The sequence below is a fragment of the Lycorma delicatula genome, chromosome 13 (assembly GCF_047948215.1).
Source record: "Lycorma delicatula isolate Av1 chromosome 13, ASM4794821v1, whole genome shotgun sequence".
NCBI classification, from domain to species: Eukaryota; Metazoa; Arthropoda; class Insecta; order Hemiptera; family Fulgoridae; genus Lycorma; species Lycorma delicatula.
In genome coordinates, this window is record NC_134467.1 from 3832135 (window position 1) to 3856825 (window position 24691).

Below are 24691 nucleotides of genomic sequence, written 5' to 3' on the forward strand. Positions count from 1 at the left end.
TATCAAGGAAATTCAAAATGGAGAGTACGATCAAAGAGCTTAAAATAATATTCACAATTAGTGATGATTTAAATATTACATTTAAGTAATATTTAAATACATCAAATTATAGAAAATAACATTGGAATTGTTGAAGAAACTGCTATGAATATTGGTAAAGCTTTAGACATGCCAATCTGCAGCAGTAATATTAATGCTTCTTATCTTAGAATCAAGAAAAAATTAGACATTGTTGGATCTGTACTAATAATAGTTTAACATTCAATATAAAATCAATTAAGATTCATAAAAATTCATAAATTATATATATGTACAGAGGGTGACGCATCTGAAATGTATGTTTTATCTCTTTATCTCTCAGCTCTTTAGAAAAAGAAATAAAGAAAAAACAAAATAAGCAATTTTTTTTTTAATACATTCATCTAAAAATATATACATACATATATATATTAAAACAGATACATACATACATATATACATGTTATGTATTTTGCCGGCTTTCGTATATACACATATACATACATATTTTGTATAATGTACTTTGCCATCTTATATATATATATATATATATATATATATATATATGAAGCATATATATAAGTAGATGATGAAGCGTTGTTGAGATGGCCTCTGAGGTCTCCAGAAATGACTCCATATGACCTCTTTTTTGGGACATTGTCGAAGACAATGTCTTTGTCCCACCATTGCCTTGAGATCTGAGCTGTGGAGCTGCGAAAGCGGATCACAGAAGCCTTTGCCGCCATTACAAAAGACATGTTGATTCGAGTATGGGAGGAAATGGACTATCGATTAGATATCTACCACGTCACAAAGGCACCCAAAATGAATCTTTGTAAGGTAGGAAAAAACTTTCATATTACCTTGCTTTTGGTATATAAAGGATTCCAATATCACATCAGGGGACAAAGAATATTTTTTTAAAAAGGTATATTCTTTTTTGGACATATTATATATAAAATAAATAATAATAATATATATATATATGTAAGTTGTAGGCAAATTGAAAGATCAGGCTTATTGTAAACAGCCTACGATACTTTGCAATGCATCTGGAAAACTGGAAAATTATCTAGCAATTTCTAATTAGCCTGATATTTTTCAGGCTTATTGTAATTTACCCATCCAACTTTAGGCTAATTAGAAAATTTGCAACTGTTTGCACATTTTTTCTACCAAAATCAGCGAGTATTTGGAGGTATTTGCAGAGAAATTATGGATATAATCTAACCAAACTTAACTTTGCTCATTTCATTCACTAAAATTTGCTCACTAGTCAAGGTTAACGAGCAAAGCAAGTGTAGCTTAAGTTTTGTTGAATTATATTTATAATTTATATTTACAATTATAAGCAATAATCCTTATATTGTTTACTCTTTAATGAGTAAACAACTGCACATTTTCTAATTAGTCTAAAGTTGTGTGGGCTCATTACAGTAGCCTGAAAAATATCAGACCGATTAGAAATTGCTATATAATTTTTCCACTTTGCCAGGTTCATTGCAAAATGACGGCTCTTTACAATAAGCCTGATTTTCATTTCACCTACAACATATTACATATATATATATATGTTTAATATTAATTGAAATATTAACCATCAAAACACAATAAGTAGATAAGTTAAACTTACCTCAAATATTATACTGAAATGTTATGTCATTTCAGTACTGGGCAGCAGAATTTGTGTATTCGTCCATAATAAATTTCAAAATTTAGAAAACAGTAATAATTTCAAAAAATCCAAAATTAACAAATTATAAAAACAATTTATTTTAATGTAATTATAGAACCAAATACCAACAGACGTGCAATCCCTCACAAATCAATTCTTGGAATTAATATGGTAAGTTTAGCTTACCTGTGTTTTGGTGGTTTATATTTCATTTAATATTAAATTTTATTAGCACAGTGGTCAATATGTTAGTATATAATATACATATATGTATATATGTATATATTTTTATAAAATCAATCCGTTTAAGGCCCATATTACTTATGCACTAATAATATAAATTCAAATATATATAATTCAACTAAATCCACCCGAGTACAGATATAAGACAACTCTTACCTTATTAGTATATTTATAATTTTTCACAAAAATACTTTTGCAAAATCCTGCATCATCAGTGGTGTGATATTTATAAAATTACATATTAAACGACTGAAAGATTAAAATTATGATCATATACAAGAGTATATGAAGTCATTAAATAAAATATATTAAAAACAAAATAAAAATAAACATTTAAACATGCATGTTGAAGTTAAATACTACAGTACTGTACTGTTTAAATAAATAGCTTATGTAATATCTATGAAAGTGCTGCTATCCACTGCAGCTTTTATGAGTGTGTCTCCTTCAAAATCTGTCTGTAAGTTGATCAAGTTGAATCTTTGTTTATAATTATATATATAATATTTTTCTAAAATATCTAGATTTTTATTTACGCTTCCTTTCTTAATTTCTAAATTATAATTAACATCAGTAATGGAATGTTTATTGTTTATAAGGTGATCGGTAGCATTAGAGAAGCCCAATTTTTTATGTTTATAATACCTAAAATGTTCATAAAATCTGGCGTTAAACGATCTATTGGTTTTATACCTATACAAATATCCTCACAATCATTAACGTTATCTTATAAATCCCACATAAATTGTATAAATCAGTATTTTTACTGTTTTCTTAATTATTTTATTATGTGGTTGTTAGTTTTATATACAGGTTTAAATTTATCCTTGTCATAAATTTTGGTTATTTTCAGCAATACTGTTAGTGAATGAATATTTTAAGTAAACGTTATCAATCTTCTGTGCGCTACGTATTGGTTTTAAAGTTATTGTACTATTAATTTTTGATATTTGTTTTTTATATATATTATTAATTAACAAAGTACTATATCCATTTTGAATTGTAATTTGTTTTATGATATTTACTTCTGTATTTAATTTTTCTTTATTACTTTGCGTATAATTGATAGCTCGCTCTATTAATCATATTTGTATATATGTTAATTTTATGAGACCAAGGATGATTTGATTTTCTATGAATTGTTGCTTTATTGGCTGTAGGTTTCCTGTATACCAAACTTACAATTTGATAATCTTTCTTAATTTTAATGCTAACATCTAGAAAATCTATTCCTTCTGTTTGTATTTATTTCATAAGTAAATTTTAAATTGTTATAAGTTAATTTTTTTTTTAAATATTAGGTGATCATTGTTTGTAGCCAGATCATAAACGACAAACATAATGAGTCCATAATAAAATTTTACGTGTGTTAATAATAATAAGAAATTTTGTTTTTAATATATTTTATTTAATGACTTCATATACTCTTGAATCTTTTAATCTTGCAATTTTAATCTTTTAATCAATTTTAATCTTTTAATCATTTAATATGCAATTTTATAAATATCACACAACTGATGATATGGGATTTTGCAAAAGTACTTTTGTGAAAAACTATAAATATATAAATAAGGTAAGTTGTCTTACATCTGTACTTGGGTGGATTTAGTTGAATTATATATATTTGAATTTATATTATTAGTGCAGAGGTGATATGGATCTTGGAAGAATTGATTTTAGAAAAATAATTATGAATGCTGACCAAGGAATATTATCTTTTAAACTTTACAAATTACATATTAAACTTTATAATGAAATACAATTAATAAATTTTAATAAAACATGTCTTAGATTAAACAGAATTCCCAAATATTTTGCGATAAATATAAAAAACTTTCAATTTAATAAAAATATATCAAAAACAAAAGAATTTGCAGAAAGATTTTGATATAACAGTTAATTAAACAAGGTTATTACAAAAGCAGAATAGAGTTACAGCCAGGAAAATAAACATCTATTTTTAAATATCATATTAATACAATACTTAAATATCATAAAGAAGAAAAGTGTAATATATATCACAGGAGAAAAGATTACAAAAAATTTAATCACAGTCTTGATATAGATTTTTGTCAAGCAATCAATTAGTCAATTTACTTAAGATTCTTTTTTTTTGTCAATCCAGAAATTAACCGATTACACTCTTTTATTAATAACTGTATATTTTCCATTCCTTCATGTAACTGTTCTTTACTTTTTCGTTAATTAGTGTCAAGAATTGTGTCTTCACTCCATATCTATTGGTCTTTTCTTCCAGCATGTTCACAATAAATTTATTGTGTACCTAAATGACCAACAAACTTGTTTTATCTCTATTTTTATTGCTTTAAAAATGTTTTATCTACACTTTCAAGAATCTCTATCTTTGTCATTTTTAATGGATCATGAAATTTTTTAATTCTCCTTCAGCATATCATTTCAAATTTTTCCAATCTTTTCAAGTCAAACCTTCCAATAGTCCATATTTCTGATCATACAGAGCCACATTTCATAAGTATTCAATAAATCTCTTTTTTAGTTTTTTTTTTTTTTTTTTAACTATGGTAAATTTCAAATGTCTTTTTGCAGATGAATGTTTCCTAACCTTAGATAATTCTTCTGTTTATATTGGCTAAACTTAATGAACTTGTTACAGTGGTACTTCCCATGTAATTTTAATTTACACAAAGCTTTATCAGCATTTTTATACCGTAAACACAATTTTTATTAATTTAATTAACTTAATATTTCCCTAGCAAGATTATATCTAATTCTAGAAAGAATAATTTCAACATTTATTCATCTTTTCCAACGGATAATGTCATAAACAAATCTTATCGCCTACAGTATCTTGCCACTCATCATAATTCCTTCTGAAGTTTCTTTGCATTCATCCATTACTACGTGTTTGATGTACATGTTAAATAAACTGGTAATAGATTGAATTCCTGTCAAAACCCTTTCGAAATGCAATCTTTTGTAGTTAGCCATATATATTATAGCTTTCTGATTCGTGTGTAACTTTTATGTTATTTATCTATCTTAAAAGTTTAATCCAGCATTTTTATAATTTCCAGTAGAAATTTCTTAATACCATGGGCAAAAGCTTTTCCTACATTATCAAAACTTATAAACTACAAATTTTTAAAAAACTGTTTACAACAGAAATCAAGGGGTGAAATATGAGTAAATACTCAATCAACTTCTGTTAGGTAAAGACTTCAGTAAAAACAATCAATTGTAAACTAATAAACATTTAATATAAAAAATAAATAAAATTAAACTTACCTGTAAAGAACTTTCAGCGTAAATTTGATAGAGCGGTTCATCTTCAAATGTTTTATTTAACATCGAACATAATGGCAAAGTACTTGATTTTAAATACTCATTTTTTAAACGTAAACGAGCTTGATAAGATATAGCTGATAATTCTACCATTTCAACGTATTCATGTTCGTCTAAATCTTCTGAATTATTAATATGTTTTCTATTAAAAGTACGAAACGGTAAAACATTAAATAATGTTCTCGTCTTTTCAATAGCATCTTCTTTAAAATTATTCTTACAATTAAATTTTTGACTAAAACTTCCATTTGATAAATTATTATCGAGATCTTCATCTAATTTCAATTGAACAGGTGATGTTTTATTTGAAATACCATTACCATCATCACAGTCATCAATATTTTCTAAAACATGTAAATTTGAATCGATTGAAAATGACAATTTATTACTTATTTTATCATTATAATTAAATTTTATTTTCCTTATAAATTCATTTAATTCTATTAAATTAATCTCTTCGTTACCATTTAATTTTTTATTTCTAATTATATCATCTTTATTGTCAACATTATCATAATCATCATCATCCGAATTGATTCCTGTTGACCATTTCATCATTTCATGAGTGATAATAAAATCATCATTACGATTATTAATACTAATGTGTTCATCAAATGACGATGATGAAAAATTTAAATCGAATGGAAATAAATTTTCGATTTTACGTAAATATTTTAAACCATATATTGATGTTGTTATTTCATAACATTTTGCTAGCATCTGCAAATTTAAATAAATAAATAATTAATTAATTATTATTAATTAAAGCCATAAAAGCAAATAACTAAAACGACAACATAAAATACAAATTGTATTTGTAAATATTACATCCTTAATCAAAAACAACAAAAGTCTGCAGGTGTAAGTGTTCGAAGTACGTTCTGCATTTCTTCCTGAATCTACTCAATTGGGTTAAAACTACGGCCTTTTAATTGAAATTAAATTTTCAGAAAGAGAAAAAAGTTGCATGGGGCAAGGTCAGGTGAATACGGTGGGTGGGGAATCACTACCGTCTTTTTGGAAGCCAAGAAATTCCAAACAGCTAGCGATGCGTGCGTGGGCGCATTGTGATGGTGCAGAACCCGGCTGTTGTTACCCCACAGATCTGAACGTTTGCACCTAATGCTTTCACATAACCGCTTCAAAACTTCACAATAGAACATCCATTGACAGTTTAACCAAGAGGAACAAATTCCTTATGTATAATGCCTTTGATGTCGAAAAAATCAATCATCATGGACTTCACGTTGCTACGAACTTGGCTTGCTTTTTTTGGCCGCAGTGAACTTGACGACTTCCACTGCGACTACTGCTGCTTAGTTTCAGGGTCATACCCGTACACCCATGTCTCATCACCGGTTATGATGTTGGAGATGAAGTTAGGGTCATCTCTTGCTAAATTTTTCAATTCGCTACAGACAGCTACACGATTTTGTTTCTGGTCGCTGTTCAACAGTCTCGGTACGAATTTTGCAGCAATGCGTCTCATCTTCAAATTGTCTGACAAGATGCGTTGCACGGACCCATATGACATTTGTACGATTTCACAAACATCATGGATTGTTTGTCTACGATCTGCAACAATAGCCTCTCGTACTTTCACGATGTTTTTCAGTGTTGTGCTTGTTGATGGTCTTCCTGAATGCTCATCGTCATTGACTGTCGTTCGTCCATCTTTAAATCGTTTGTACTACAAAAACGATTTAAAGTTTTACTTTTACTCATAGCATTGTCACCAAATGCTTCCACAAGCATACGATGGGTTTCTGTACCGGTTTTTTTAAGCATGAAGCAAAATTTGATGTGGGTTCTTTGTTCTTTAAAATCTGCCATTTAGAACTTCGCTGAAGCAGTAAAACACAACGTTACACAACCGCACGAAAGTCAATAATGCAGCCTCTCACCGTCACAGCTTTTGGAACACTGATTCACAAAGAGTACTGTTAGCCACATCTAAAGGCAGCAGGTCATACCAGCAATGGTTCGCGCGTGAAATTCAAATTTCCCGAACTTTTGGGTAGCACCTCGTATATAAAGTATGGATGTAACCTTACCTTTCACTATTTAATTTGCATACAGAAGAAGTAATAAGAGAGGGCTAAAAAAAAATTTGAGAGCATTGTCCAGGGTTAAAATATAAAAATAAGTAAAATTTTAATAAAATTAATCTTTTTTTAAATATAATGGTTTTTTAATACCATTTCCACTGAGTATAGGATGAATCAGACGAAATCTAAAACTTATGATTAACAAAGTTAAGGAATTATTCACAGGAATAAAAACAATTCTCAACTAAAACTTAGAAATTTTTCTGTCCAGTACTGGACAGAACACTCATATATATACGCTCTTACATGTTCACTCATTCAAAAATTTTCAAAGCATAATTTTGAACAAATTATTAAAAGAATATACTATAATGTAATAGATATAGAATTTCATATAAACTAAATATGCAGAATACTGCAAAAACCAGAAACCAGTTACTGGAAATTAATAGGGCAAATTTATAGTCTAATTTCTGTGTTTTGACGGTTTATATTACATATAATATTAAATATATTTATACATAATACAATAATATCTTTTCAGCCTCTGCAAAGAACAGAATTACAGAAGTAGAGAACACTCTTCCCTTTACTTTTTTACATTCATCAAAACATTTTCAGACTCAAGTCCATCATCAGTGATATTTTTTTATTTTAATAAATTCTTCTTTGTTTACATTTACACATTAATTTTAGCTTTTTACATTTTCTTTTTAAAATTTCATAACAGATATTTGTTCTAAAATTTTTTAAATGTTTTAAATTTTATTAACAAACAATTTTTACAAAATAAAAGAGCAGAGGCTGAAAAGATATTATTGTTTTATTATATTTACTTATTTAACATACAGAGGGGAAAAATGGACTATAAATAATTTAATCCAAATAAATTAATAAATATATTTATATTTATTATTATTATTATTTTACTAAAACTAATCTTTTTAATTTTATATTTATAGAATTTAAAATATATTTGTACATATAAATTTATCAGGTGATATAGAAAAAAATGATGAAATTGCAAGACAATTGTGTCAGATTATTGTAAAAAAGTCAAAATTACATGGCTATAAGCAATATATTAGAGCTTACAGGGAGAGCGAGTTCGATTCTAGAAATATATAAGATAAGACATTTATTACTTGACTATTATTACAAATATTAGCTAAGTAATGTATAATAGTGTACAAGGCATACTGAGATGACTACACTGCCACAGAGTGGTAAGTAATGGAGAAGTGCACCAACCAGTAAATATTTTTTCATTACCTGACCACTAACTAATACTGATATTTGGAATGGATTCTTGGAATGCCATGTTCTTACTTGCAGATTTGAAAAATACAATGTTCTAAGTACTCAGTCACCCAAAAATGTGGTTTAAAATAGACATCCGAAACTCACACACTTGAAACAGGAAACACTTGTTTTTTATATAACACTCAGCTAAGCCTAAATATCATCTCACATACAATCAGCTGCCACTTCATTTTATAACGCTCAATTGGTACACAGTGAATACAATGGGAATTGTTACAGCTCTTGCTAGTTATGAGGTATAAGGTTTCATTTATTTTTTTATAAGCAGAAGGTCCATCGGCAGCCAACTACGCATCAACTATGCGTAGTCTATGGTAATAATGTAATGAGTGATGGTTCTGAGAGAATGGTGCAGGAAATTCAAAGAAGGGCAAAAATGCAACGATGAGGAAGGAAGAGAGTCACTTTCATTATAAATTATTGTGAAATATTACAAAGTTTAGGAGATGATTCAGAATAAACAGCGAGGGTTGGTAATAAAGGGGATTGTTCTCCAGTATGACAATGCACGATCTCATACTGTTTCTAGTACTAAGGATGTACTTAACGAGTTTAAGTGGTACATTTTGGCCAACTCCTAAAAACTCTGATTTGGTACTGTGTAATTTTCATATGTTCACACAACTGAAGAATTGGCTCAACACTTCAAAAGCAATGATGAACTCAGTTGGAGTCAACAAATTGAAGGGTATTTCGGTGCCACCGTTCTTTGAAGATGAATAAATAAGTTGGAGTTATGAAAGGACAAGTAATTAAATTTGGACAAGGACTATGTCGAGAAGTATGTAAGAATGTAAGTAAGATTATAAGTACGTATGTAACTTTTGTATTCGGTAAATTTTTTCAGTTATTTTGTTAATTTTTATTAGCTGACAGGAAATTAATTTATAAATTGCCCTCATAAAATATATTTCAAAATTATATATGTGACTGTAATATTTTGTTCAAAAATCTTCCACTAATATTATATTAATCGATACAATTATTATGAAATTAAAAAGATTGCACCTTCACTGCAATAGTGACTTACCCTTGATAGTTTTCTATCAAAGCTTTTAATTTTACAGTAAAAAACATTATTCATATCATTCGGTATAATACCAATAATATCTATAATTAATGTCCGAATATTTGTTAAATGATGTATCGGTAATAACGTTCTTTCAATTTGAAAATAACTACTAAATAAAAGTTTTAGGAACTCAGAATTCTTCTTCCTGTAAAATAATAATACTAATAAAACTAATATTAATGACAATAATATTAAAAATAAAATGAAAAACATATATAAAGAGAAATAAATGCTGAGACAAGAGTGCCAGATTAAATAATCACTAGAAAACTGTGGAAATAGTTAACTCTTAAAAAGTAAAATTTTAACACACATGTATACAAAAAGAAAAATCAAACACTTTGAGGAATGTTTATTCATTATTTAACTACAAAAAATGAGCTACTTTTCAACATGATCTCAAATTTACATCAATTTTTCTGTTTTCAGTAAAAAACTGCCAATAATTACAACCATTTTACAACTGATTTTTGTATCTCTTTATAAAAATGATATAATTATAATAGGCCCTCCTTCATTGATCCAAATAAAAGTTACAATGTATCTAATCTTGATTCTATGAAGAGTAATCTCATATTTTTTAAATATTCCAATAGGACTTGCTGCATATTGGTATGGCATTAACATGAAGAACCACAATGTTTTTTTTTTTTTTTTTTATTACTAATCCTGATTTATTACTCTTTAATTGCCCTTATAGGCCTTTTTGACATTTTACAATAAATAAGAAGCATATTTTTAAATTAAGGTCTGTTTAGAATTTGGAGGCTAAATAAGTGATGTAAACAGATGGCACTTGCACAGCTCAGTTATTTCAATTAAAGTTAGCTGTTAACAACAATAGTTTGGCCATTTTTACGGTTAGTTGTTTACATTCATCCATTTATAATGAATACTACAATCTGTGATCCCGCCGAGAGTGTGAAGTATGAGGAGTAAACCGAGTTTTGATGGCAAACACAAATTCTGGGGCTGAAATTCAGAGGCAAATTTGTGACATTCACGGTGCAAATATTACGAGGGATGCTAAATTAAGGTGGTGGTGATGTTAATTTTGAGAAGCGGAAACATTCTTAATAAACATAGCAACCAGCTATAGATAATAACAGATGATTTGATTGAAAAAGTTAATAAAAAATTTGAGAAAACTGACGCTTCACCACTACATAATAAGCTACTTGATTGTTTTTGAGAAACCAGTTTACATTAAGCTTCACAGTCTATTTTATTAGAATATAAACATTATAACACATAAACAATCATTTACACGATGTACTTTGCATTTTTATAAACCAAATAAAATTTTCCCGCTAAACTGCTCCAAACTGTCATGGCCTCTCGTATGACATCATGCCTTATAAAACAATCAAATGTTGTTGACAGAATGTTTCAGGTGTTTTGAAAATTACTAAGTCTAAAACAAATTCCAAGTTTTACAAGTGCCTCAGTCTGAAAGTACTACCATTAAAACTCCAAACACATTGTTTATTTAACTGTATACATGTTTATTTAACAAACTGTATACAATTTCGCATGAACTTTATGTTCCGGGCATATTTTACATTTGACTGTACATATTTTGCCAACACGCTTTAGCAGCACATAGTTTACAGCATCATTTCCATACAATGCTCAAGAGGACCTAGAATTAGATTTAACCCATTATTATAACTATTTAATTATGAGATTTCTTCTGACAACTAACCTCAAAAACAATACGGTCAAAATCCATTATTTCCCTACTTAATAGCCATCTGCTTAATAGTCCATCGACCAATAATTAGTTAGTCGGTTAGTTCTTAGATGACGCCACTGAAATACTATATTCAAATAAGAAAATAAATAAATAAAATTATCAATATAATTTATGTTTTGCAAGACATGACGTCATGCGCTCTGATTGGTGTTTTATGCCACGTGACAAACAGACTTTATTTAAATAAATTAAATCGGTTCATTTTCAATATTTTTGAATTAAAACTAATTATAAAAAATAAAATTCAGGTTTCCCCTTACGGTCATTTAGCCTATTGTCTGCTGTTTCATGATGTTTGATTTATGAAGTTTTAACTGAAAAATTGGTATATAAACAACTACAAGCCTGATAGGTGTCGAGATGTTAACAGACACAAACAAGGAAAAACATCTTGCAGCACATAAATTTCTGCAATGATTCAAGAATGATCACATTGTTAATGGAGATGAAACCTGGATTGCTTATTCAAATGTCGAGAGGAAGCAGCAATCAATGCAATGGCAACGTTCATCATGTACTAGACCAAAGTAGTTCAAATAAGAATATTCAGTAAAGAAACAGTAATGAATACTATTTATTTTAGGACAAAAAGAGCGTCTTGCTTGTTGAATTTAGTAATCGCAGAACTACTGTAAGAATGCCGATACATATTGCTAAACGTTAAAAAGTCTTAGAAGAAATATAAAAAAAACGACATGTGATGTTATCCCGCAGGATTTTGTTTTTGCATGATGATGCCTGACAAATCAGACAGTGGGGTGAATGGAAAAATTTTGTTGGGAAATCTTCAATCATCCACCCTATAACCCTGACTTAGTACTTGGTGATTATTTTCTTTTTCTTTGTGTTTCTTAATGATAAATTTCATTACAAACATTTGATGATGATGATGACGGAATTGAAAAATAGTGTTGCTGCATGTTAAGTCACTGGCAGCAGAATTTCTTGAAGACGAAATGAACAAACTAGTGACATGCTATGGAAAATATACTGAAGGCAGCTCTGTAGAAGATAAGTAAATAAATATAGTTTTTGCGCGTTAAGTAATAAACTTTGTTCATGTTTTTCAGTTTTGTTTTTATTTCAAGAAGAACCCTGCCGTAAAAAAAACGTCCTATAATATAAAATTATAAATTATAAATTATAATTGCAAGACATGAAAAAAGATCTAAACATATATCAATTTGATTTATGAAAAAATAGAATAAGAGGTAGAAAAACAAGAAATGTAACGAATAAAAAAAAACAGTTGTAAAAAATGGAAATGAAAAAATAAAAATGATAAGTAACATAGAGCAAAAAAAAACATTAAAGACATGGAGAAAATGTATTAAAAAGCAGGAAACTAGTGAAAAAGATGTAATTAAAAAAAAATGAATTAAAGTAATAATAAAATAATACTAATACTTACATCTGATGATGAAACATATGCCTTAATTCTCCCATATTTTCACAGTAAATACTAAGCATTATTAAATACTTTTCCTCTATATGACTATCTAGCACTTCAATTAATTCAAAAACATTACCATTGTTTTTACATTCTAAACACTGTTCTAGATAATCTGAATGCAATTTAACTGAAAAAAAATTGAATCAATTTATTTACTTACAAAACAGGCTTACACACAATTACAGTTACATGTAGATAAATTCTTTAGCATATGAAAAATGCCAAGCCTGCTCGGGATTTTAATCCAGTACCTTCTGGGTAAACAGAGAAGATGCTACCACTCCACCACAGTGATCAGCAATAACAAAAATAAAGAATGAATAATATAATACAAACTGTAGAGGTAAATAACTTATGCTGTATAGCAAATACGATTTAAAAGTTGGAAGTTAACTTGTAATAACTGATAAGAAGTTTTATCAAGATGACAATTTTATAATACTGAAATTTCAAGTTTTAAATGGGGAGTATTTTCAGCTTTATTGAAAAGATAATTAAACATATTACATATTTAGATAATTAAACATTAATTGAGAGCCCAGTTGAAAGCGTCTTGGATAATACAAATGTAACTTCTTTTAATTATCTCATGAAAAAAGTGATTCTCACTCAATACAAGCTAATATCAAATGTCAGTAAATTACAAAATTGAATAATAAGTTGAATACAAATACAATTTATGGGTTTTTTATGTAAGTGATGTCCTTTCCAAATAGTCTAGTATAAATAAACAAATAAACTCTGATCAATTATATAATAATAAATACATTAAAATAATTTCATTATGAGCAGAATGGATAAAGGGAAATCATGGTAAAACTTTGATCAGAATATTATAATATACAATTAATTATAAAATAAAAAATACGTATAATTAAAATTCATATTAATTATTTAAAATATAAACACACAAATTCCTAATCAGAGATCGGAAAAAATAAAAAATCTAAATGTATATAAATTGATGAATTGAAATGTCCTATGCGTAATGAATTGATTGAAAACGATAAAAATTTTTTAGTTGATTAATTCAACAACTTTTTTTTGTAATATAGGCAGTAATGATTACAAAAAACATTAATGTTAACAATTTTAACAAAAATCATAAGAGTAAAAGTAGAATTAACGTTAAGTCAATGTATCTTAGACCTGTTAAAAATTATGAAATAAAGAAAATAATTAATACCAAAAAATAAAGCAGGTAGAGTTGATGTGATATATACTTCTGTGATAAAAGTATAAAACAGTAATATTAAATTTATTGATGCTTTAATGTATTTACACAATTACAATACTTATACAATTTATAAGTAACTAGCTCCCAGTCGCAGCTTCACTCGCGCTATACGGTTACTTGCGTTTCCCGTGGTGGTCAATCTTTTTATTTTATATTTATTAGTCAAGTAACCGGAGGCAGGTACAGTCAGTCACACATACAGTAACGGTGGCATATCGCATTTCCCGTCGCTCAGTTGTTTCAGTCGAACGGGATTGGGCTGTATATATTCGATCGCTTTCAAATTTTGACTGTCTTTCGTCTTCAGTTTCTGCTGCACGAACAGTTTTCATTATACGTGCTTTTTTTGTATTTCTCCCAATTGAAGAATGTCTTTTAGGCACAGGATGATGTTTTAAAAAAAGATCACAGAATTTAAAATATTGCAGTTAAATACTTTACACACTTTAAATTAGTAACACACACATGATAAACAAAAGCAGCTTTTTATTTATGTTTTTAAACAGCAAAACTGTAAATGAATGAATCATACAAATTACATATGCATGTGCGCTAAATCAATTGAAACTTAGGAATAACTGTACGTTAAAACCTCAGCCCTTTTCAAAATTAATCAATTCAATGTTGAAAAAAAATGTTAGCTAAAAATTAAATTTTTCTTGAAAATCAAAGTCATTTTGAAAATTAAATAAACTTTAAGGAAGAAATAAAGTGTTTTAAATTTCATTATGTTGGAGGTCCAAAAAAATTAGCCTATGTTCACCGCAGGGCTTCAAAGTGTAGGTGTGCAAAATTTTAGACAAATTTGTCCGGTAGATCTCGAGTTAAGTTGAGATCTCGAGTTAAGTTGGAACAGACAGACAAACAAACATTGATTTTCATATATATATATACTATAGTAGTATTTGTCCAGATAAATTGAAAATTGCTGAGCTTATATGAATTTTTAAAGCTGGTGATAAAACTAAACCTGGAAATTATAGACCATTTTTTATATTCTCTACTTTTGCAAAGACTTCTTGAATAAAAATAATATTCTACATAACTAGTTTTAGAAAGGGTATTGAAACTAAAAATGCAACAGCTAATTTATCTGAAATCATTTACCAAAAGCTAGATATACGAGTAGTAATCACATAGCAACTATTTTTGGATCTGGCTAAAGCCTTTATTTCGAGAGAACACAAAATTTTAATTGAAAAGTTTGAAAAAAATTGGTATCGGAAGTTTACCTCTTCAGTTAATTCATAATTATCTGCTGAATAGAAAACAATATTTGAAATCGATGAAAAAAAAAGATTTGAATACTGGTGTTCCACAAAAGCCATTCTTAGGCCACTATTATTTATATTAATGAAATAGGTGACAGTTACAATACATTATAGAAATACTTGGTTAGAAGTTTATAACAAAATTGGAAAAGCAACTTAACTGATTTAAAAGTATGGTTAGATTCTAATAAGTTAGCTCTGAATGAAGTAAGAAAATCTGTTTAATTTTTGGTTATGACTATACAAACTGATTTTATGACTGTACGCCATTACAACTGTACACCAACTGATTTTAATTTTTTTATCTGCAATGAATTTATTCAAAGAAAATATTAACAAACCGCTTAGGTATTATCACTGATCAACATTTCAGATAGGATTGTGAAATTTCAAATAAAATATATCATTTTTGCATTATCAAAACCGAGCAGACTTCTTTCAGTTCAAAATTTATTTACATTATGTAAGGAATTAAGTATAATATCATTAGTTATGGTATAATTGCATGTGGGTCAGCTAATAGAAATCAAATAAAACGATTAAAAATGACACAACAAAATAGTAAAATTCTTTAAAAAATCAAGTAAAAATATCAACTTAAATACCACTTAATTTATTCAAAAAACATATATTAGAATCATTGAGTCATCATAATAGAGAAATATCCCAAAACCTATAAATAATTTCTCAAATACAAGACATAAACCCATTTAATTATTGAGAATATATTGTCACGTGTTCATGGTTCAACAAGAATAACGCACAAAAGAACTTATAAATGCAATTTATGAATAATAAATTGCTTTTATAACATAGCAATTCAAATTAAATACAAAATTAGTTTTGTAACAATTAAACTATAAAGACCAAGATACAATTATGATTTACTATACGCTTTAAACTAATGTTGAGGTATCAAAATAACAATTGAAAAAATTTACAACTCACTTTCTGCAAGTACTATTCACTTTTATGGTTTAACTTTATTAATGAATAGAAAGACTGTCGTCACTTTCATTCCAGTTTACAAATAACTAACCGAACAGCATTTTGCTTTCAACAGTTGTCCAAAATGAAATAATTGTGATGCACTCTTTACTCATTTGTTACCAAACACTTCCTCTGAATGCTCCTGCAAACTGTGATTGCGTTTATCGCATACTGAAACCAAACTTGCAACTGTGACTCTGCTGGTCCTGGGAGTATTTAAATTTCCTGACCTACAGTACCAGTACCCGACCCGTCCTTTTGATTGTTCAGATGTAATTTTTTTGACTGTCTTCACCTTCTATGCTTTCTATGTTCTTTTCTAGAAGGTTGTTCCTTCTAGATTCTTCTTTCTTTATTTTCTCTTTTTTTCTTCTTTCTAGAAGCTTATCTTCTGTTACAATATAAATAAATTGGCAAAAGGAATCATAAATATACAACTACATATTATTTTAATAAACTACCTCGTGAAACTATAGTCTAGTTTGAGAAATTATAAATAAAAAATTAGAAAAAATTACAGATGATGAACTTGAATAAGACAATATCACATAGATGAATACTTTACAGACTATATTCCGATGTTATTCATCATTATTTTATTTTTTAAGTTTTTCTTTCTCCTTTTTTTATTTATTATTTTATTCTTTTATTGTGTAAGTACACTGGACTGTGTACAGATGCCTTGGCATCTTGACATAATGTCATTGTACTGTTACAACGTAACCTGGTGTTAAATAAATAATTAAAATTATTTGCTAACAATAATCTGACTGCCCATTTTTATATCTTGAAAACTTGTTCCAATTTTTTAAAAGAGACCTAAGACATGACGATGTTATACTTCAGATGAGAATATACGTTAGCATAATAACTATTTTATGATGAAGATAAGTTAGAGTTTCATTAAGGTGTTTCAAAGGAAAACAGTACAGTTGAATTTTGTTTCAAAAGAAATCAACTTGATAATAATGAAAAATTTGGCCTAGTGAAAAACCAAGAAATTTTATAGTATGAGCAACAGAAATACTATCATTATCATTAGTGACAATTCTACACCTAAACTTAAATAACTAACAGGAATTGGATATCATAAATTGATAATCTCTTATGCACAGTAATGAATACAATTTTGAGATTCGTAGAAAGAATTTATTCATATTAGACTATAAAAGGGAATCATTAGAATCAGGGTAAAATTATAGGTGCATGAAAATTATAACTTTCTGAAGATCTGTACTTAATGGAAGTCATGATTTATTTATAAAGCAATGATCAACTGCAGCCAGATACATATATCAAAGTTTTGGATATTTGCAATTATAATTCAAGAATTGAAATAAGTAGGTCTGTAGGGATTAATAACATCAACTAAATGTCTTAAAAAGGATAAAATTCCATGAGAAATTGCTAGTTGTATGATTTTAATTGAATAATGTTCATATTTCACTACAGAACTTCTTTTTTATCCCACTACTAAAATGTTTAGCCAACATTTTAGGTTTATGGACTGACTGATATGGAAATAAGTAAACTACGAGTGAGCAGAGTCCCTTTACACTACAATAAGTACTCTACAAGTACACTACAATAAGTAATCAGGCTCTACTGCTGTAGATTCTCAATACTGCTGGAAAAGGTGGATAAGCCATGGTGGGGATTGTACGGTGTGTTCATTCGTGATGGGATTACCTTAGTTGTAGTTGAATATGGAATGATGGTGGATACGAGGCATTCATTGTCAAAGAGTATTTGTTAGCTTGTGTATGAAGCATCATAAACATCACGATTTTATGATCATGCGGATATTTTCATGAAGTACGACTAACATCTGTACACTGGTAAAACATTGGAGAACACTATGAATGACCTTTTATGTATATTTTGGGAAATCATCACCATCACTCCCAACGTTACTGACATGGAACAAGAAGGCTTTTGTAATGGGAAGTGTTCTTGATGTGCCACGCAGTGGGAGGCCGAGCACTCAAGCTGAGATGCGTGCTGTTGTGGTGGCATAAACTCGATGATCATTGATGAAATCGACATGCAATTGTTCCGCATTCCAGGATCAACAATGCGAGACCGTGTGGAAAGGCTTGAAAGTTAAACATTTTCATCCAGCCACAGTTAACGAGTCGAGTAACAATGACCTTATCAATGTGTTTATGCGTGTTAGTTATTTTTTGAACGCTTTCTGACGGCAAACAATAAAACGAACATCATTTTTTAGACGAGTGTACGATTTATCAAAGCTCTCATAACTAAAATTTTTTTTTTCTGGGCGAACTCTTTTTTGAATAAATCAAAGACCATACCCATCTCATGTTATGATTTCGGCTGGGATGACAGCTGAACATCTCTTTGATCCTTATTTTTTTGATGGCACAGTTAATCAACAGTTATCTGAGAATCATCAATGAATTTTTGCTTCCAGAATTAACAGCAATGGGATCGCTGACATCTATATGTTTCAGTAAGACGGTGCACAAGCACATTTTGCTTTGAATATCCGCAGACACCTCAATGAAATTTTTCTGAATTTCTGCATTGGACGTGGGTCAGAATAGTTACTGGCTCTGTTGCCTTGGCCAGCAAGAAGCCCTGACTTCATCCCATCCGACAATGCAATCTGGGGTTTTGTAAAAGGAGAGATCCAAAAAAACAGATACATCAACGAGCAGCTCCAAGATGCTGTTTGCTCAGTATTTGAAATGATCACCCCTGATATGCTGCTGTGGATGAACAACTAGACATGGAGGCACAGCTGTGCTTTGAACATGGTGAAAGCCACATAGACAGTTTAGATCCATAGAAGGTAAGCTGCACTTACCCTAATAATTTCTTAACTGTACTGAATTGAGACCAACTGATTACTGTTCAGGTTTTGTCATTTGATTACAATGAATCACCATGGTTTTCTGGAAATTTTACACATTGATAAGTATTGGGTATCCCAAATGTAATTATGTACCTCAAAAAAGGCATTTAGATCTCAATTAATAAAATATGATTTAACTTGTATTCTTTGGTATTATCAACAGTGAAACTAACAGCTGACTTTGTTCGCAGGTGATTTCTATGTTTCATTGTTGACAATACTTTTTAGAACACCTTACAAAAGTAAAAAATGTTGACCCACTTTTTATAAGTTTTTCAAATATTTTTTCATATATATATATATATAAAAGAGAGAGAGAGAGAGAGAGAGAGAGAAATTCTTTTAGTCATTTTGGAAGAATTTATGTTGAGCCAGTCAGAACACATATGAGGATCATTCAATAATTAGACACAAATTGCTCTGGAAATTTAGTGGTTTATTTAACCAATATGACATTTTTCTTTACTTTTCTCTCTAACAACACTAATACACATGATACACCTGTCTCATCTCTGAATCTGCTTATTTATGATGCCTGCTTGCAAATTTTCTTTGACGTCTTTACAATAAAACTTCTTACCATCTAACACCTGCTTGAGTGAGCCAAACAAGCGGAAATCCTATGTGGCCAAATCAGGACTGTACAGGTGTGTGTGAGGCAGTACTTCCTGATGCAACTTATCAATGGCTTTTGGAGTTACTTGAGCTGTATGTGCTATCATGAAGCAGAATGATGCCTTTGCACTGAGATCCAGGGCATTTATCAAAACTGCTGGTTTTCACTTTGTCGATAAGCATATCACAGTAGTATGAGCTGTTTATTGTTTGCTGAACTACAAAATCTACAAAAACTGACCTTTTGGATCCCGAAAGATTGTAATCATGATTTTTCCTGCTGATGGTCGGTTTTGGAATTTTTTCTTGAGAGGTAAGTTCATGGCTTTCCACTCCATGTTCTACTCTGATTTCAGTGCACACTGATTCCATGTACACAATGGTGAATCCATGTCTCATCACAGATTAGAATAATTGTTTCAACACTGTGCACATGCAAAATATTGAATCCTTATGGTGATATGTTAACTCTGTTGGAACACAATTGCAATTGTTTTACAATATTTGAGCTTTCTGGTGATTTTTTTTTTTTTAACTGCACCTAACACTTACTGGTAATTTTTTTGCTATAATCTCAAATGTGATCTGCAGTGTTCTTGGTTGAGACAGTCTATACAAGTTTCAAGCAATGTAGCTGAAAATCAATCGGATGTCCAGAACAGTCCTCATCAATTACTGAAGTTTAAAGGTTGACCGTTTTAAAATTTTTCCACCGGCTTTAAAAATTTCTTTAGTTCATAGATTTTGGTCATATAAGAGTAAATGTTAACTGGTTTTTACTTTAGGAAATAAAAAAACAGACCACTTTTCAACTAATTCAACTAATTTCAACTAATTCACAACTTATAGAGGACTTGCCACCATAAAATGAGATTTTGAAGTAATAAACGAAACAATTCTACTCATATGGCTGATCAAAAGTCATCACAGGGTTTCCAGTTTATTCTTCAAAAAGTATCATAATCCTATTACCAACTGTTTTGCCTCCACTCCTATTGTGTCTTTTCCGTTAAAGCCACTACTGGCTAGGAAGAGAGGGGGTGGTGTAGCGACCGGACAAGCTACAAGGTGGGATCTTCTCCCCTCAGGGGGGAATCGAGATAAGTCTTTTAATTGCCCAGTGCAGGGCGGCTGAAGGGATTTAGTAGAGTAGGAACCTGGGTGGCTAGGTTTCATCTGGGCAGTTGATTGACCGAAGGTAGGCGCTTCAGCAATGAGCCACGGTTAGTTTAAGAGGTGTCAGGTTGATTTGATAAGCCGTCGGCGGAGTTGCAGCCGCTGCCGACGGGCATGGAATTCCTTGTCCCGGGGGTGCGGTTGTGCTTCGACGGGGGCATTTTTATGAGCATAAGATACTGTCGGCTGGATGTGGCTATGTGCCGGTGGCATTCAGCAGTTAATGGAAGATGGTGAATGTCATGTGGGACTCCGCGATGGAGCTGAGTGGGAGTAGGCGTTAATTCTCCTCTCCCCGGTAGACCGAACCGGAGTACGTTAACGTTGCACTCATGATGAGTTTAATGTTAGCGGGATTCTTTAAGGGAACTAGGACTAAATTTCGTAGAGATTAACACTTTTAGTGGGAAAGTTGTTGTTGTGATAAGTTATTGCCTCGAATCAGAGACATTCAATGAAATTGGCTCATTAAATGGTTAGAAATAGGTGCGGGGTCTTCAATCCGCGGTTAGGTTTTTAGCTTATTTCCTGAGGGCGATGTGGTAGCTGCAAGTGTCCGTTGTCTTCTTCTGAAGGCATAAACCTAAAACTACTATCTCGGGGTGAATTTACCGTTGCAGATGTCCCTCGACGCATCTGCGTCGGTGGCATCTCAGTGGGGCCTAAACTGAACGCTGTGGTATGTGATCGGTTTGAGGGCGGGAAGATGTCCTCCGTTAAAGCCACTACTGGCTATGAATGGAGGGGATGGTGTAGCGACCGGACACGCTGTGAGGCGGGATCTTCTTCCCTCAGGGGGGAATCGAGATGTGTCTGTTAATTACTTAATGACCCACAGATACATCTATCAGAAATATCTATGACTTTTCTTTGTTTTTTTTGACCAAGGTGTTTTTGCAACATCTACATTTGCAATTAATTATCAAAATACAACTTTGGCCGATCACTACTCTCCTTTTATAGCACTGCTGAAGCATCAATAGAGGCTACAGCTGGAACAGCAAAAATTGATTTTTTAAATAATAATATACTATCCAGGGGTAGTTATACAAGCATTACACATAACAGTTTGCAAAAGATGTGATGTACCTCTTTAGCTCAATAAAAAAAAAAAATACTAACTTCTATTATTTCTTACTTTCATAATTCCATTTATCAATGACAAAATAAAAAAAACTTTTTTGTGATTAATAAATAACTGATAATTTAACTGGCTAAAAAGAAACAACAAAATGTTCAATTTAATAATCAAAACGTTCAGTTTTACCATATCCATTTAAATGTTTACTTCTCTGATTCACACTAACATAATAGATTTTGCCTTTCTGCATGGGATGTATTTTGAAACAGATTCTCTTAAATTATGTTTTTTTTCATAAAAGTTTAATAAGTCCGCCATTATATTCCTAAGAACCACTTTATCTGTCTTTGTTTTGTATAAAATCTACAATTTTTTTAAAAATCGTAATATATTTTTATTCGAAATCATATTTATACTTACTCTTTTGTATATTTCTTGATATACAACGCCTACTAAATAAAGGTAAATAATACTTCCAAGATATAGCTTGTTTCGCTAATAACATTAATACTCTTAATTCTTGATTATATGTTTTTTCATATTCAATTAACGATAATTTTATTTCTAACAACTTATTTTTATTATCTTCTGTAAGAGAATCTGGAAAAAATACAAATAAAATTTATAGAAGATATATGAAAGATATATTGATTAAAACAATCTGTCTGGTATATGGTGCACCTGAGAAGCCAAGTATAAATGTAATATATAATAATAGTTTCACTAAATTATAAACAGGTAAATACAGTTAAAAGCAATGCCATGATTATCAACTAATAGACACTTATGAAACAAATCAGTAATTTTAAAATATTATTAATAAAGAAATTCTAAAAAGTTGAAATGTTTCTGTGAAAGTTTTTCCCAGATTCATACAAAATTTTATGTTGTACCGTTGCTCAAAAAAATTGCACATTACAAAAATCACTACTAACACTTAAACACGTTACACTAAAATAACACAAAAACTAAATGAGATAAGAGATATCAACAATCCAAGAACATGTGGTTATAGAGGAGGTTATGGGGAACACAATGCTGCTGACCACATGTCACTAAATATCTCTGTTGGCGTGTAATTAAAATTGTTTGGTTATTTTCTGAACAGACCTCATATTATAACACTTGAACTTTGTAAAATAAACAATTTTAAATAGTTCAGGGGATAAACAAAAAAAAATTACCAAATACCTCTTATCTAAATATCTCTCTGGTTATAGGTCTAAGCATAACTGAAGCCAATACCATCAAAATGTTACTGTATTTCATAAACCACACTCTACGCATACCTGTACTTATTCAATTTCATTAAAATAACTTTACAGAACAGCTCTATAAGATTTGTGTCAGAAATCACCCTAACACCGACTATATAAACGAGGTGCTACCAAAAAGTTTGGGGAATTTGAATTTCACGCGCAAACCATTGCTGGTATGACCTGCTGCTGCTAGATGTGGCTAACAGTACTCTTTGTGAATCAGTGTTCCAACAGCTGTGACGGTGAGAGGCTGCATTGTTGACTTTCATGTGGTTGTGTAACATTGTATTTTACTGCTTTGGTGAAGTTCTAAATGGCAGATTTTAAAGAGCAAAGAACCCGCATCAAATTTTGCTTCGTGCTTAAAAAAACCGGTGCAGAAACCCATTGTATGCTTGTGGAAGCATTTGGTGACAATGCTATGAGTAAAAGTAAAACTTTTTTGTGGTACAAACAATTCAAAGATGGATGAACGACAGTCGATGACGATGAGCGTTCAGGAAGATTGTAGACAAACAATCCATGATGTTTGTGCAATCGTACAAATGTCATATGGGTCCGTGCAATGCATCTTGACGGACAATTAGAACGTGAGACGCATTGCTGCAAAATTCGAACTGAGACTGTTGAACAGCGACTAGAAACAAAATCGCGTAGCTGTCTGTAGTGAATTGAAAAATTCAGCCAAAAAATTCCCCACCCACCCTATTCGCCTGACCTTGCCCCGCCGTGCGACTTTTTTCTCTTTCTGAAAATAAAATTTCAATTGAAAGGCCGTCGTTTTAACACAATTGAGGAGATTCAGGAAGAAACGCAGAATGTGCTTCAAACACTTACACCAGCAGACTTCCAGGGATGCATGGAATCATGGGAAAAATGCTGGGATCTCTGTATCAATGCCCAATGGGATTACTTTGAAGGAGACAGTGGAAATTATAAGTTATGGTAGGCTATTTTATTTTTATGGTAAAATTACCTGAACTTTTGGGTAGCACTTCATATATGCCATTATGTAGATATTTTTACTCAACAGGACATTGAACTTGCTGGTGAGTTACTGTTTCCTACGTAGGGGGTTGCACAAAGATTTTTTTTTTAATTCCTATCGGATAAAGTCTCTTGCTCCTTCTAAAATTAAACATTTAAATTTAAAAACTTAAATCTTTATACCAAGAAAAGGACTCATTAAATTTTGCAATATAGAAATATACTTTCTAATTTAAAAATATTGAATTTTTTATTATTTTGGATTAAAATCAAATTAAAAATCAT

The 24691-nt window shown here is 30.2% G+C and overlaps 1 protein-coding gene across 2 annotated transcripts in view; it reads right to left on the reverse strand.

Annotated features, from left to right (window-relative positions):
• The window catches only part of LOC142333763 (uncharacterized), a 148785-nt gene that overhangs the window by 63187 nt on the left and 60907 nt on the right, over positions 1-24691 (reverse strand). For both annotated transcript variants that reach the window (XM_075381255.1, XM_075381256.1), the window contains 4 exons: positions 22581-22760; positions 12871-13039; positions 9662-9848; positions 5204-5980 (listed from right to left, as the gene is read on the reverse strand). In XM_075381255.1, coding sequence (XP_075237370.1) covers positions 5204-5980; positions 9662-9848; positions 12871-13039; positions 22581-22760 — 1313 coding nt within the window. The remainder of the gene's footprint in view (positions 1-5203; positions 5981-9661; positions 9849-12870; positions 13040-22580; positions 22761-24691) is intronic.